Source organism: Protopterus annectens, chromosome 7.part1 (assembly GCF_019279795.1).
Source record: "Protopterus annectens isolate FY-2018-M chromosome 7.part1, PAN1.0, whole genome shotgun sequence".
NCBI lineage: Eukaryota > Metazoa > Chordata > Ceratodontiformes > Protopteridae > Protopterus > Protopterus annectens.
Window position 1 is genome coordinate 185,064,587 of NC_056740.1, and position 13,056 is coordinate 185,077,642.

A 13,056-nucleotide genomic window follows, 5' to 3' on the forward strand; every position below is an offset into this window, starting at 1 on the left:
CTGGTATGTCTCATAAGGCATTCTATTCCTCCTTTAATAGGAGTATCAATCAGCTGTCCTCGCTAGACTGCAAGTGCACAGCTGGGTTGGTCTGAGTTATCCAATTCAACTTTTGTACTTGTATTCCTTGTTCTGACAGTTCTAGTTCTGTCTGTTTCTCCCATGTCGTGACTTTTTCTCCTAGGTCTGACCATTCTATATTTCTGTTTTTGGTTAAGCTAACATGTGGTAATCGATTTGATTTATAAAGTACAAAGAACTCCTGGGGCAATGAACAGTTGGCTACACTGTTCCCTTCTGTGTCCCAGTACAGGTTACGCAATATCAATCTGTTTGCATGATTCTTGAATAATTCTTGCTCATATTCCTTATCAGGTCCTGGTGTGTTGCAATAATACAGGGTACAGTGCAACAGGTGTTGCTTATCAATGTCAAGGGAGGGGAACTTATCCACCACACCGGAACTGCAAAAACCAAAACTATTTAAAATCAGGCGAAAGAACACTATAAGAGCCGGCAAATCCACAAAACGCCATTTATTGTAAGCGCTTTCGGCAAGGATTTTGCCTCACCTTCCTCAGACAAAACTTGAAAGCTGTATGGTTTAACAATGCATTGGCTAAACATTGTTTAGAACATCCTGGTCATGGTTTTAAATTTGCCATATTACAACATAGGCTCAATGACATCAGAGGGGGACCTTGGCAAATTCTTTTAGAAATAGATGAATTGATGTGGCAAATCAGGACAAGGGCACATATATTCCCAGGGTTGAAAGAAAATATTCTATAAAATGCATTTTAAAGTTGCTCACCCTTAAAAGATGACCATTATGTAAAGTATTTTAATGTATGTATACACATTTCATAAATTTTTTGGCATTTATAAGCATATACATAATTTTCATACATTATTAATTGACATGTTGTAGTTGTTATTAAAACATATGTAGGTTTATATATATGTATAACATTATTATTCATTAATGTTTATCCATCAGATTAGTTTTTGAAATATGAAATGAATTCATACATTAATGAATTTTAAGTTTGTAAATCTTAGTATTTTTGATGGTTGCCGACCAATGTCACCACTAGACGGATTATGCTTGCTAGATGGCTTATGCTTATTGTATGTTATAACGGCTTTTAAATTTGGATTTCCAATACGCATTTTATCTTTTATCACAATTCTTTATTGTATTTAAAAAGTAAGTTTGTATTTGTATACCTGTGTTTTCTGAGTAATTGAATAACATTTAATGTTTTAGAATGTAGAGGTTTTATTTGTTGCTACAAGTTTTTAGTAATTATTCTATTTCATGGTAATTGATTAACAGATTTACCTTGTGGTTTTAAAAGGGAGGCTAATTGATGCTTTCAAGTTTTGTCTGAGGAAGGTGAGGCAAAGTCCTTGCCGAAAGTGCTTACAATAAACGGCTTTTTGTGGATTTGCCGGCTCTTATAGTGTTCTTTCACCTGATTTTAAATAGTTAAGGGTGGGGAACTTGCTGATGGCTAGGTTCATTAAATCTTTGGTCACAGTGCCTGGACCAGTCGTAACCAAGTCCTGGCTGTACCAATAAAACATTTCACCCTCTGATTGCACTACAAAGGTGTTAATTTGTCGCTGTGCTTCCATACCCTGCATGGTTGGGACTACTGCTATACCAAATAGCTGCATGAGGTCTCTGCCCAAGAGGTTTACTGGGCACTTTGCAGAAACTACAATTTTGCTTTTTTGTGTCAATCCTGAAACTGGATCAGTTATTGCAATGTTACGGGAGAGAGAGGCTCCCGATGCAGTTGTCCATTAGCTGCTTTGACCAGTATGTAATCAGGTGACTCTGTGTTTTCTGGCAGTTTGGAGGGGTGTATCAGGGTTAGTGATGCCCCTGAGTCACACAAAAATTTGACCTCTCTCCCTTTTACCAAGAGTGTAACTTCTGGTTTTGTATCTGCTAAATAGAGCTCCAAGCTCAATAAAGCTAGGTCTAATATCTCATTTTCTTCATTGTCACTAACTTCCTGCACTTCCTCTACTCCCTCTCTCACATTCTCATTTGTCCTTTCTTCGCTAGCCCCTTCTAGTGATTCTTGACTATCATATAGTCAGTCCTCACCCTCCTTGTCTTCCGTTGTTGCCTTCTTGTTTTTTTTGTAATCCCTTGCCAAATGTCCCTTTTTACCGCATTTAAAACATTCTCTCCTTTTTTTCCACCCTTCAAAGTCCTCTGATCGCTGATCAGATTGTTTGTTTCCCTGCACGTTTTCTTGCCCTTTTTCCCAGACTGCACTACATAAACTTTTGCTCGATCTTTTACAGAAAATACTTGAGCTTTCTTTTTCTTTTTGCTATTAAAATGCCTTTTGGCATGCCTAGCATATTCAAGTAATGATTGTAACCTGCTTATACGATGGTCTACCATGTGTTTTGTAATAAAACTGCTTATAGGCATGCTACTGCCTTTTAAAAATGCATTCTTTAACTGCTGTTCATATGGGGAATCTTGTGTTTGCTCTTTAGGAACCTGCATTCCACAGTGGTTATTAAAACATTCTAACAATCTGGCATAATACTGATCAATTGTTTCACCTTCTTGTTGGATGCATTGATTAATGCAAGTCCAGTCTGCCCTAGGTTTCCATTTTTCAGAGATGCGGTCTGTAAGACCTTTTACTCTGGTGTCTAATTCTGCACTGCTATGTGGGAGGGATCTTTGTGCAGCGTCACGGGGATTCCAGTTCCCACTAATCATGTACCAATCTGGCCCTACAATTTGTCTAACTACTTTTTTTATTTCTTCTCCGTTTAGGTTATAACTCAACCTCATTCCTTGTAAATCTTCTGAGAATTTTTTAAAATTAACCTTTGGATGGGGAATTCCCTCAGTGGCTTTCTGGATATCTTCCGGAGTCCAAGGTCTATACACTAAGATAGTTGGGTCCTGATTGTCTTGACCTGCCTAAGGATTGGGTACTTCTATAAGCGGACATATTTCTTCTTCTCCTATAGATCGTGGATTCTTAACTATTTGCCATAACTCAATACCTTCTTTTGAATTACCTGCCTTTGTTCAGGACCTGGTCCTGATGAGATCTCTAATTTTAGTCAGTTTTAATTTCACAATATCTCTATCTTCAGTGACCACAGGATATAGTGGGGGTGAACTAACCTGTTAACTTGCTTCATATTCTGGTAAGGGAGGCAGAGGTGCTGATGCTATTACTAAGTTATTGTCCTCCTTGTCTAAAAACATTGCTTTTGAATCTTTGTTTTTTTGTTCCCTACGGTTTACTTCCTCCAGCCACCTGTGTGCCTGACGAATTCCTAATCGACATTGCTTTTTTACCCGACCCTTGGAATAGTTTTTGAGCTGTTTGATAAGTTTGATAAGCGAGAATTTTTCTAATTTTCCGTCAAATTCATATTTATTAACCCATTTTGAATAATATCTAATATTGTCGGCGTGCTGTGACTGCATATATTTTGCGTCTTCCATTAACGGCGGGTTTTGGGGTCTTTTTGTGCAATTATTACCCATTGTTTTACCCTTTGATCGTCATGTAACTTCTCTTAATTTTTAACGTGGTACCACGGATTTTGTTATAGTCTCTTCAGAATGACTGCCTACTTATTCTGTTTCTCCTGATCTATGACAAGACAGTAATCTTTTTTGTCCCTGACTTGCAAAAATACAATCTGACAAAAACAATACACATCTAGTCCCTGATCTAAAACAGAAAAAAGCAGATTCACCTTACCTGAGCCCACCGATTTGCAGAGACCCATCCTTCAGTCACAGATCAGAGAGTGGCTGGCCTCTTTTGAATGACAATTCAGTCGGAGGACTTTCCATATAAGAAGAACCGATTTGGTTTCTTTCCCGTACGGTTTCAACCACCTGGCCATCTGATCTGAGTTGAAGAGAGGGTTCCGGCTCGATGGACCAATCTGTAAAAGGAAAAAACTTCAAAGACCAATACACGTTAGGTTCAAGCAAGGCACCTTTTATTACTTGCAGCAAGGAGACAAAGCATGTAGGTACAAGATTTGTCTGGCTCTTTGGTGATCAGTATATTATTCTTATACAGTTCTCTTCATGTCATACAGAAAATGTTACTATTCTATTGCTGACATAGTTGGACACAGCTTTCTGTATGTTTCACAGAAAATGTTACCAGACTTATTGCTGACATGGCCAGATTATTTGCTGTCTTACAAAAACATTTTGAGAAAAACAACCTGGCCTTGGGCTTATTTTAGCCCACCTTAACTTTTCAATTCTTCAGTTGTACAGTTCTAATACATGTGTTACATTTTGTCTAGATTCAAGGTACATTTCTAGCTTTGGTATAAGTAATGCTGACTGGTTTATACTTTCAAGCATCTATTGTTTTCTTTATCAAAGCTTCTAGCAGTTGCTTATTTTCTCATGGTATAAGCAGAAATTAAATATCTCTTTGTTAAGTTTCATGACATTAGCAGAAATGAAATGTCTCTTGTTAAGTTTCTAATAGCTGTGCAGATTCATGCAGTGTGAACAGAATAAATGTATTAACCCTTTTAAACCTCGAATGCACTAAGCATGCATATTACTATTATATATTTTTCTAACACTTCACATCTCTTATTATACCTACCTGTTTCTCTCCTTTCTTCACTTAATTACAGCTGCTAAAATGTAATAACTACTTACTGTTGAAACTCATATTATATTGCTGGCTAATTCAGTGGTGCTATTATATGAATTTGTCATATGTTAAGTAATGTAACGTGTCATTATTGTACTGTGCTGTGAGACTTCAAACTGAAGACTGTTATTGTGTGTATAAAGGCTATTAGTGGAGCTTTTCTCCCCAGGCCTCCGCTGAAAAAGGACCCATGTCCATTCAGACTTTCCCAGTAACCAAATGTAAAATAAATATAATAATAAATAAAATAAAAGTAAAGTAGAGGGTTTTTACTCAGAAGGGAACTTACCTACTCAGTAATGAAATAGCATCATTAATCCTCAAAGGTGCACCCTCTTCGGTGGCAGGAAAGCTCTGAAGGGCTTGTTGCCCAAACCTGACTAATGCTTTGGGCAAGTGGAAGGTGCCCTGACACCTTTGGAGCTGGCCAGCTGTTGTATCCTGTATAGCATACAACCCATATAACTTAGGCTTACTGCAATCGTGATCCTTAGGAAGAACATCATGATGTAGGTCTATAAGCATTTTATTTGAGATGAAATACAAGGCTCACAGTCCTAAGAATATGCACCCTGCAGTAGTCAACCAATCAGTGGGTAAAAAAAGAAAAGGTAGTGGTCATTATGAAGGCCAGCACTACTTCCAAAGTAGTGTACTCTGAAGAAGAACTGGATTTAGGGATCTTAGGCTTGTATTTTGTATTTTTTATTTTACAATCATTTGCTTTCTGCCAGGTGTCTTTTGACTGAAATTCTTTCATTTCACCCTCTCCTGGGAAAGAGGATGATAAAAAAAGGCTTCAAACTTCAGCTGGCTTTGGCAAGGAGTAGTTTTCTTGAAAAAGTTGGTACCTGCAACAGCTGAGAACGTTATAAATAGCCAAGGAAAAAGAAAAGTCAGTAATATTTATGCTTTGGAATGAACCACACTGAACTTCAAATGCTTGAGCCACAATAGCCTAAATTTTTCTTCTGTCATCAAATACAGACAATTTTCAGCAATAACATTTAAGAAGAGCTTTGGAACTGCAAGTAGTATAATAAAACTGGTAAATCTGAGGATAAGAGTACCATTTCTCACAGGTGAGTGATGGCGAGAGACACTTGTGGCATGGCTCGAATGTAAGTGTGGTGACTGTTTTCTTTAATATGCTTTTTCTGTTCCCCCCCTCCCCTAACACCTAACAACTATCCGGCCCACTTCGATGATCATGACAATACAGTCCCTGAAGGTGAAAGAACCAATCATGGTGTGGTCATCATTTGAGAAAATATAAGGATTTTTTTTTTCATTTCTGACCTAATCCAACTCTTGATGGACTAATGTGTATGCCTGCCACAGCAAGGACTTGTAACACCTTCTCCTGAGTTCACTACCTATTGCAAGAACACAGCTTTGCAGAATCAAGCACACATCTCCAGCCCACACTCTGTGTTTTGCATACTGTCCGCCAATTAATGTCAGCACTGCAATTGACCAGAATACTTCTTCCCTCTGGGATGGGCAAGTAGATGTCAGCCAGTCACTCCCATCCTCTGCTGCCAGCACATCAAGCCATATGGGTCACTGACTAATTCTGGGACATGTGGGTCACAGTCAGACCTTTACAGAAGCTAGCAGAGGTACTGATAAATTTTTAATTCACTTATGTGAAACAGAAGGAAACAAAGCATACAAACTTACTAACCGGGCCTACTTCAGACGTTCTTATTTAAAGTCAGATCTTTCAGTAAAATAAAAAAATGCCTGCCAGTCTGGTATACATTTTTCATATTTTATTAAGCAGAATAGTCACTTAAATATTAAATGGTCAGCTTCAATCTACTTGCTCGTCAAACAGACTGATTTACTTGGAGCATATGCACACCAAGATCAAATGTTAAGCATGTAGATGGGGGCATTAAAAACGTGTTTGCTATATCCTTTTATTTTCTCAAATGATGACCACCCCATGATTGGTTCTTTCACCTTCAGGGAATGTGTGTCCATATGCAACTTATAGACTGTCTCATTCAGAATGGTCTCCTGGCCAACTCTCAGCATGGCTTTAGGCCACATCACAGCACCACCTCCACCCTCCCTTCCTTTACCAATGCCATAAACCAAAACAGGAACAACAATTTATCCTCAGCCCTCTTTTTAGACCTGTCAAAGGCCTTTGACATGTTCAACCACAAATTACTCATCCACTCCCTAAAATTAATTTCCTTGGAAAACCATGCCATTCAGTGGTTCCAATCCTATCTGAGTGGCAGACAACAGGCAGGGCAAACAGTCCACCTGGCTACATCTCACCCTTGGTGTCCCTCAGGGCTCAATTTTAGGTCCTTTGCTCTTTTCTATCTTCATCAACAGCCTTTACACTCTGCCATCCCTGAAGTAACCCGCATCCAATATGCAGATGATTCCACCCTGATCTGATCAGCCTCTTCCCCTTCAGAGCTGCATACCTTAACCCAGAACACTTTTTTAATACAGTTGAAAATTGGCTCTCTAGCCACCTTCTGCTGCTAAATCCCAACAAAACTAAACTACTCCTCTTTACCCCCACTCATAGATCCACACCTTTTTCCTTCTCTATAACATCCAACAACGGTACCTCTATCTCTCCCGATGACTATACAAAGCTTTAAGGGGTAATAGTGGATAATAATCTCAAATTTGATCTGCATGTCAACAAAACCATAAAAAACATTAATAAGAAGCTTGGCTCATTATATAGAACCAAACCTTTTCTTACCCAAATAGCTAGGACCACAATCGCCTGCTCTCACCTACTCTCTACCCTTCTATATATTTCCTCTGTACTCTCCAATCTGAACAAAACTCAACTCAACAAGCTCTCTCACTACTACAACAGTACTGCCAGATTCACCACTGGCTCAACATATAGGATGCATCACTGTCAAAACCTCAATCTTTTTGGGTGGCTAGAACTACCCAGCTTACTACAGCCTTTAAAATCAACTCATAGTAGCTCACAAAATTCTCAACCGACCTGAAAACACTCCCACACTTAAAAATATTATAAAACCATACAGTAACTCAAGGCTACTATGCTCATCCAATAAACTGTTAGTCCAAACCTATAAAGTTACTAACTCAGCTGGTGACTGTTACCAACTTCATTGGCAAAACCTGGAAATCACTTCCTTCCACACTTACCCTTGAACCCTCTCTAAGTCTCTTCAAAAAAGGTCTCAAACAGTATCTTAATATACATTGGCTTTGCCCCTGTACCAGCCCAGATTAATTTCCAAATAAACTATCTTACTTATATAGTATTGTATGCACATCTTGCTCAAATAGTTTGCTGCATCCTGATGTTTTTTTTGTATATGATAGCACATAGTGTATCTTAGGTTACTGTTTAGTACCTATAGTATTGTAAGCATTTCCTGCTCAAAACAGTTTGTTGCAATCCTGCTGGTTTTGTATAACATGACCCAGTGTCTACTGTAAGACCCTACTAGATGGCTACATTGTAACTACGTTGATAATTATGCTTGTCTCTTATCTGTGATGTTCTAACTGTGTAACTGGCGAGTTTCTCCCGGCCCTCCGCTGAAAATGGACATATATCCAATCGGACTATCCCGGTCAACAAATGTAAAATAAATTAAATAAAAATAAATAATGGGTAGGGACTGGATCTGGCATACAGTGGCAAAATGCATCTGAAAGTGTTCTGTACTGTTTTTTTTTTTTTTACTAGAAAAGGCAAGATCACATAAAACTCAACCCATGCATAAATGTGTACCTTCAAGAATTTAAGGAAACAAAAGGAAAGCCACAGCAATTAGGTAACATTCCACATCGTCACCCTGGCATCTACACCTAAGTACAATAAATTCTGTTTTCTACTCTTTATGTAGTTAAGCAAAGGTGTCGTGGAGATGCCAGATCCTCTACACATCACACAGACAGACATACAGACACAGAGACACAAACTAACAAACATATCTGAAGCACCATCCTTGAGGTACTGAAGAAAGAGGGATTAGTACAGATGAATATTTAAAGGAGATGGGGCATTAAAAACTTGTTTGCTATAGCATTTAAAAATCATGTGTACGTTGGCATACCTGTCCATTCTTTAGACCCACCAAAAGACCTTCTTGTCCTGGTGGGCCTCCAATGACCTTAATATAACGAATGAAAGACTCCATTAGCCACTCCTTCTCTTTAACACAACTGAATGAAAAGCACTGCAGTCTTTTCTCCTAAGAAGAGAATACAACATTAAACAATCAATAGTAAGTAACTCCAGGTTTGCAATATAAGCCAACAGATTTGATAGATTTATCATCAGCAACTCTTCCTCTGTTTTCATTTATAGCAATCATACTCACCTATCACATTAAATAATTTAATGTCTATAGTACCATTTTTACTTCCACTGAGTAGGACAACACTTACTAGCTGGCGAAAAAAGTGAGTTCATCAGAATAATGTCAGCACACAGACTGGTATGATCCCTCAGAACTAACCTGTTCTTTAATATTTTCTTTTATGTTCTTGACCAAGCAAATCCTGCACAGTGTGTACCTTTTTTTTTTTCAAAACAGATCTAAGGAGCTTGCAGCTTAAGTATACAGACACATAAATGGCAGTGCATGAGTTCAACGGACTATATTTGTGCCAGACTACAGTACACAAGTACAAAAATATTACTATCTGCTGCTAGGTGACAAATGGACTTTTAGTTCATGAACACAGGCTATTAGACTTTAACTGCCTAATCATGAGGGGTAGTTTGTTTCACAAGCTGGATAGAGCTATGTTAAGGGCTATATCTCCAACTGGCTGAACGAAATTCCAAAAAAGGACCACCTGAAGATGAGGAAATGTGATGCAGAGAATACAGGGATATGATATCACTTAGATTACTCTGTGGCAAAGAAAATGCAGCCACCTATGTCCAGTGCATAGTTGCATGCAGTCTAATCTAGATGAAGGAGCATCTAACATCAAGACAGATAGCGCATTAAGACAATGTATGGCAAGGAGGAGACCATATATAAACTAAGCAACGTGGTGGTAGGTACGATCACAAGCATCAAAGAAACTCAGAAGGCTACAAGAACATCCAAAAACAAACCACAGGTTATTTTAATATAACTTGTTAAAATCCACTTTAAAAGTAGTACAAAATCCACTTAAAAGTTGCACAAGCACTTTCGTTTTCCACAAGATACAAAGACTTTATCAAATGCAACATTGTAACTTATGAGCCAGTTTAAAAAGTGAATGAACAAGTCACATTCACCTTTGCCTCTACTCCTTAAAGGAGAAGTAGTCTTTAGCTGCATCATAAATTAAAATACCTAAAAAGGACAAACTGCCCATTAAATAAAACACATATAGTACTAAGCTGTAACAAACCATAATATAAAGGACAAACCTCATACAATAATAGATGTTAAAAGTGCTAAAATCTGAGTCTATTTTACCTTCTAAAAACTTTAAGGTTAAGTAAACAACTAATATAGGAAACCTCATTAAGTCCTGGTGTATGAGCTGCATTAAGTCGCAGCTGCCAGTGAAGTTATTTTTCTTCTTAAACCTAGGTTCCAGCATGGGTTCCCCTAGGATTTATCGGTAGTTGTTCAAGCACTTCAAATTTAAATACATATCCCAGGAAATTAGTGATGTGTTTCACTAGTGCATTAGAATTATTTTTTTCTATGAATGTCATATAAATGTTCCCGCATTCATTCCCTGGGCATCTGCTCCATTTTGCCCACATAGAAACTAGGTGTTTCTTAGCAAAGAGCTAAGTACATATAACACATCCCTCCTAAAATTGTATCTCACTTTTACAACAAATCTTTATCACGTGAAAATTGTCACTTATGAGTATGTGATCGCAAAAATTACATGCCGCACATGTATGCATACCAGGTGTTTTTTCTGCCCTATATCATGTTTCGTAGTTTCAAAGTACTTTTTAAATGTGACTACTCTTCTATAGAGTACAGTAGGTCTCTCTCCCAGCTTTTCCCCTCCATTGCGGGTTATCATTTACAATGGTCCAATTCTTAGAATACTTTTAACATTTGCCCAATCAAGTGATTAAGTGGTAAAGAAACTACACTTGAAATTATCTATCTGATTTTTCCTAAGGTCATTGAGAGGTGAAAAATCCGAGGTAGCTTTTTATTCAGACAGTAGGGGAACAAAATAGTTATCTGCCCTCTTTTGAACCACCTCCACCAAAATAGGATTCTTAGAAACATTTTCTTTATGCTTTCACATTTGTCTAGGAAGTCATCATAATCGGTGACCATCCTTGCTGCTCTTACTAGTTGCCCTATAACCACAGCTTCCTTCTGGGCAGCAGGGTGAGAACTTTTATAATGTAAAAAAGAGGTGGAGTAAGCTGGCTTCCTGTGGATTCTAGAAATCAGTCTATGATTATTATAGTCTTTCATAAGCAAGACATCCAAATAAGAAATACTGTCATGACCTACTTTGTGTATAAATTTTAAAAATGTTGTTGCATCATTAATGCATTCCTACAGCAAATATATCATCCAGGTACCTCTTACAGCAGTACCAGGATTGGGGAAGTTCACTATTAAAAATAAATTTATCTTCCCATTCACTCATGACTATATTAGCATAAAGGTTCCCACAGGCTGAACCCATGGCTACCCCCTCCTTTTTTTTTTTTTTTTTTGCAAAAAAGTACTGATTTTCAAAAAATATATAGTTATTGTACAGGACTAACATTAATAAGTCAGTAAATATTTCAATACTTTCCTGGAGGAAGTCACTGTATGGGTTTAGGAATTCAGTAAACCACTGCACACCTATATCATGTGGGACTGTAGTGTACAAGTCCTTGAAATCTATGGTTATAAAAGTATATCGTTCGCCAAAGACCAACTCACTGCATTTCTTTAAGAAGTCCCAGGAGTCATTGCATACATGTAGGACCTATTGTACCAGTCCTTTTAGGTGGTGGTCTAAGAATTTGCTAGTGGAGAAGTAGAAGAATTCCTTACGTCCACCATAGGGTACAATGGTGGATTGTTACTTTTTTTGTGAATCTTTGGCACACCAAAAATGGTGAGTACCATAGAAGTTCATATAATTATATTCATACTGGCTAATCTGCTCCTCTGTGACCATATCAAAGTACTAGTGCGATCTTCTAATATGCCATATGCATCTCATTTTTTGAGACCTGCCTATAGGTCTTATCAAATAGGATGTTATACATAAAATCTGTGTAGTCCTTCTTATTCACCATCACAACTCCTCTCCCTTTACCTAGCTTCATTATTCTTATTTCCAAAGCACTTAATTTTTTTAATGTTTCAAATTCCTGCTTATGCAAGTTAGGGTCTAACTTACCCCTATTCACCTGCGGGCTTATTGTGGATCTTAGATCTGATTCACAAATACTTTCAAAGGCTTGCAGTATGTGGTGGAGGGGTGGGTTACATGTCCTAGATAGTCTTATGTCATTAACAATAGGGTTAGTTTGTTCAAACTTTAATTTAAAATCAAGTTTTCAAGTGACTAGTTTTAAATCAATGAATACATTTACAATACTAGTCCCCTGACTCATAACAAAAGAAAAGCCCTTAGAAAAAAGCTCAGCTTGAGACTGATCAATATCCACAGAACTGAAGTTAAATACTTTACCCCCCCCCCCCCCCATGGACTGCCACTGCTGATACTGTCTTCTTGGCCATGGTTTCCTTCCTGGTTGTCGTTTGGCGTCAGTCTTCCAGACTGCCAAAGTGGATGATATGTCAAAGGGAGTAGCTCAGGGATGACGTGCTTGTGCTGCGGGCCATTTCCCATGTTGCGTCTGTCCCTCAGTTTCTTGGAATTGTCTTGAGCCATATTTCTCCCCCACACTTGGGAGGCTGTTGGTGGTGGATATGCTTTATTGTTGCCGTATTCCACTCTGTCTCTTTCCAACTTTTTCTGATTCCTTTCCTTCATTTTGTGAATTTGGGTATCAATATTGTGGAGTATGCAGGAATGCTGGCTTTTATATTGATCATATAAGCAAGTCTTCTGTGATAGATTTATCAAGTAAGCTTATTTCATTGCTCAGTTCTTCTATTTGCCTGCTATTATGCTTTACCAGAAGCTCCATTAGTTCACATGTGTGCCAGTCAAATAGTTGGAGCAAGTCCCTGTGCAGAGCTGAGTTTGGTATGAGCCCTGTGGGGTATTTCCAAACCCTGAGTCCTTTGGGTACTCTACTAGCTCTAAAGGACTCTAATAGGTACCCATTCTTTAGTTGTAACTTTCGAATCTTCAGACGTTTATACTCAAATTCATTGGGTCATTCACCAATATTGTCATTATTCCTCGGAAAGACTGTCTGAAGCCAAGC

General features: G+C 38.1%; 1 protein-coding gene across 1 annotated transcript in view; it reads right to left on the reverse strand.

Annotated features, from left to right (window-relative positions):
* Positions 1-13,056, reverse strand: part of IFT122 (intraflagellar transport 122) — a 2,412,356-nt gene that overhangs the window by 1,550,782 nt on the left and 848,518 nt on the right. Inside the window, exon 12 of the mRNA XM_044078630.1 lies at positions 8,780-8,917. Coding sequence (XP_043934565.1) covers positions 8,780-8,917 — 138 coding nt within the window. The remainder of the gene's footprint in view (positions 1-8,779; positions 8,918-13,056) is intronic.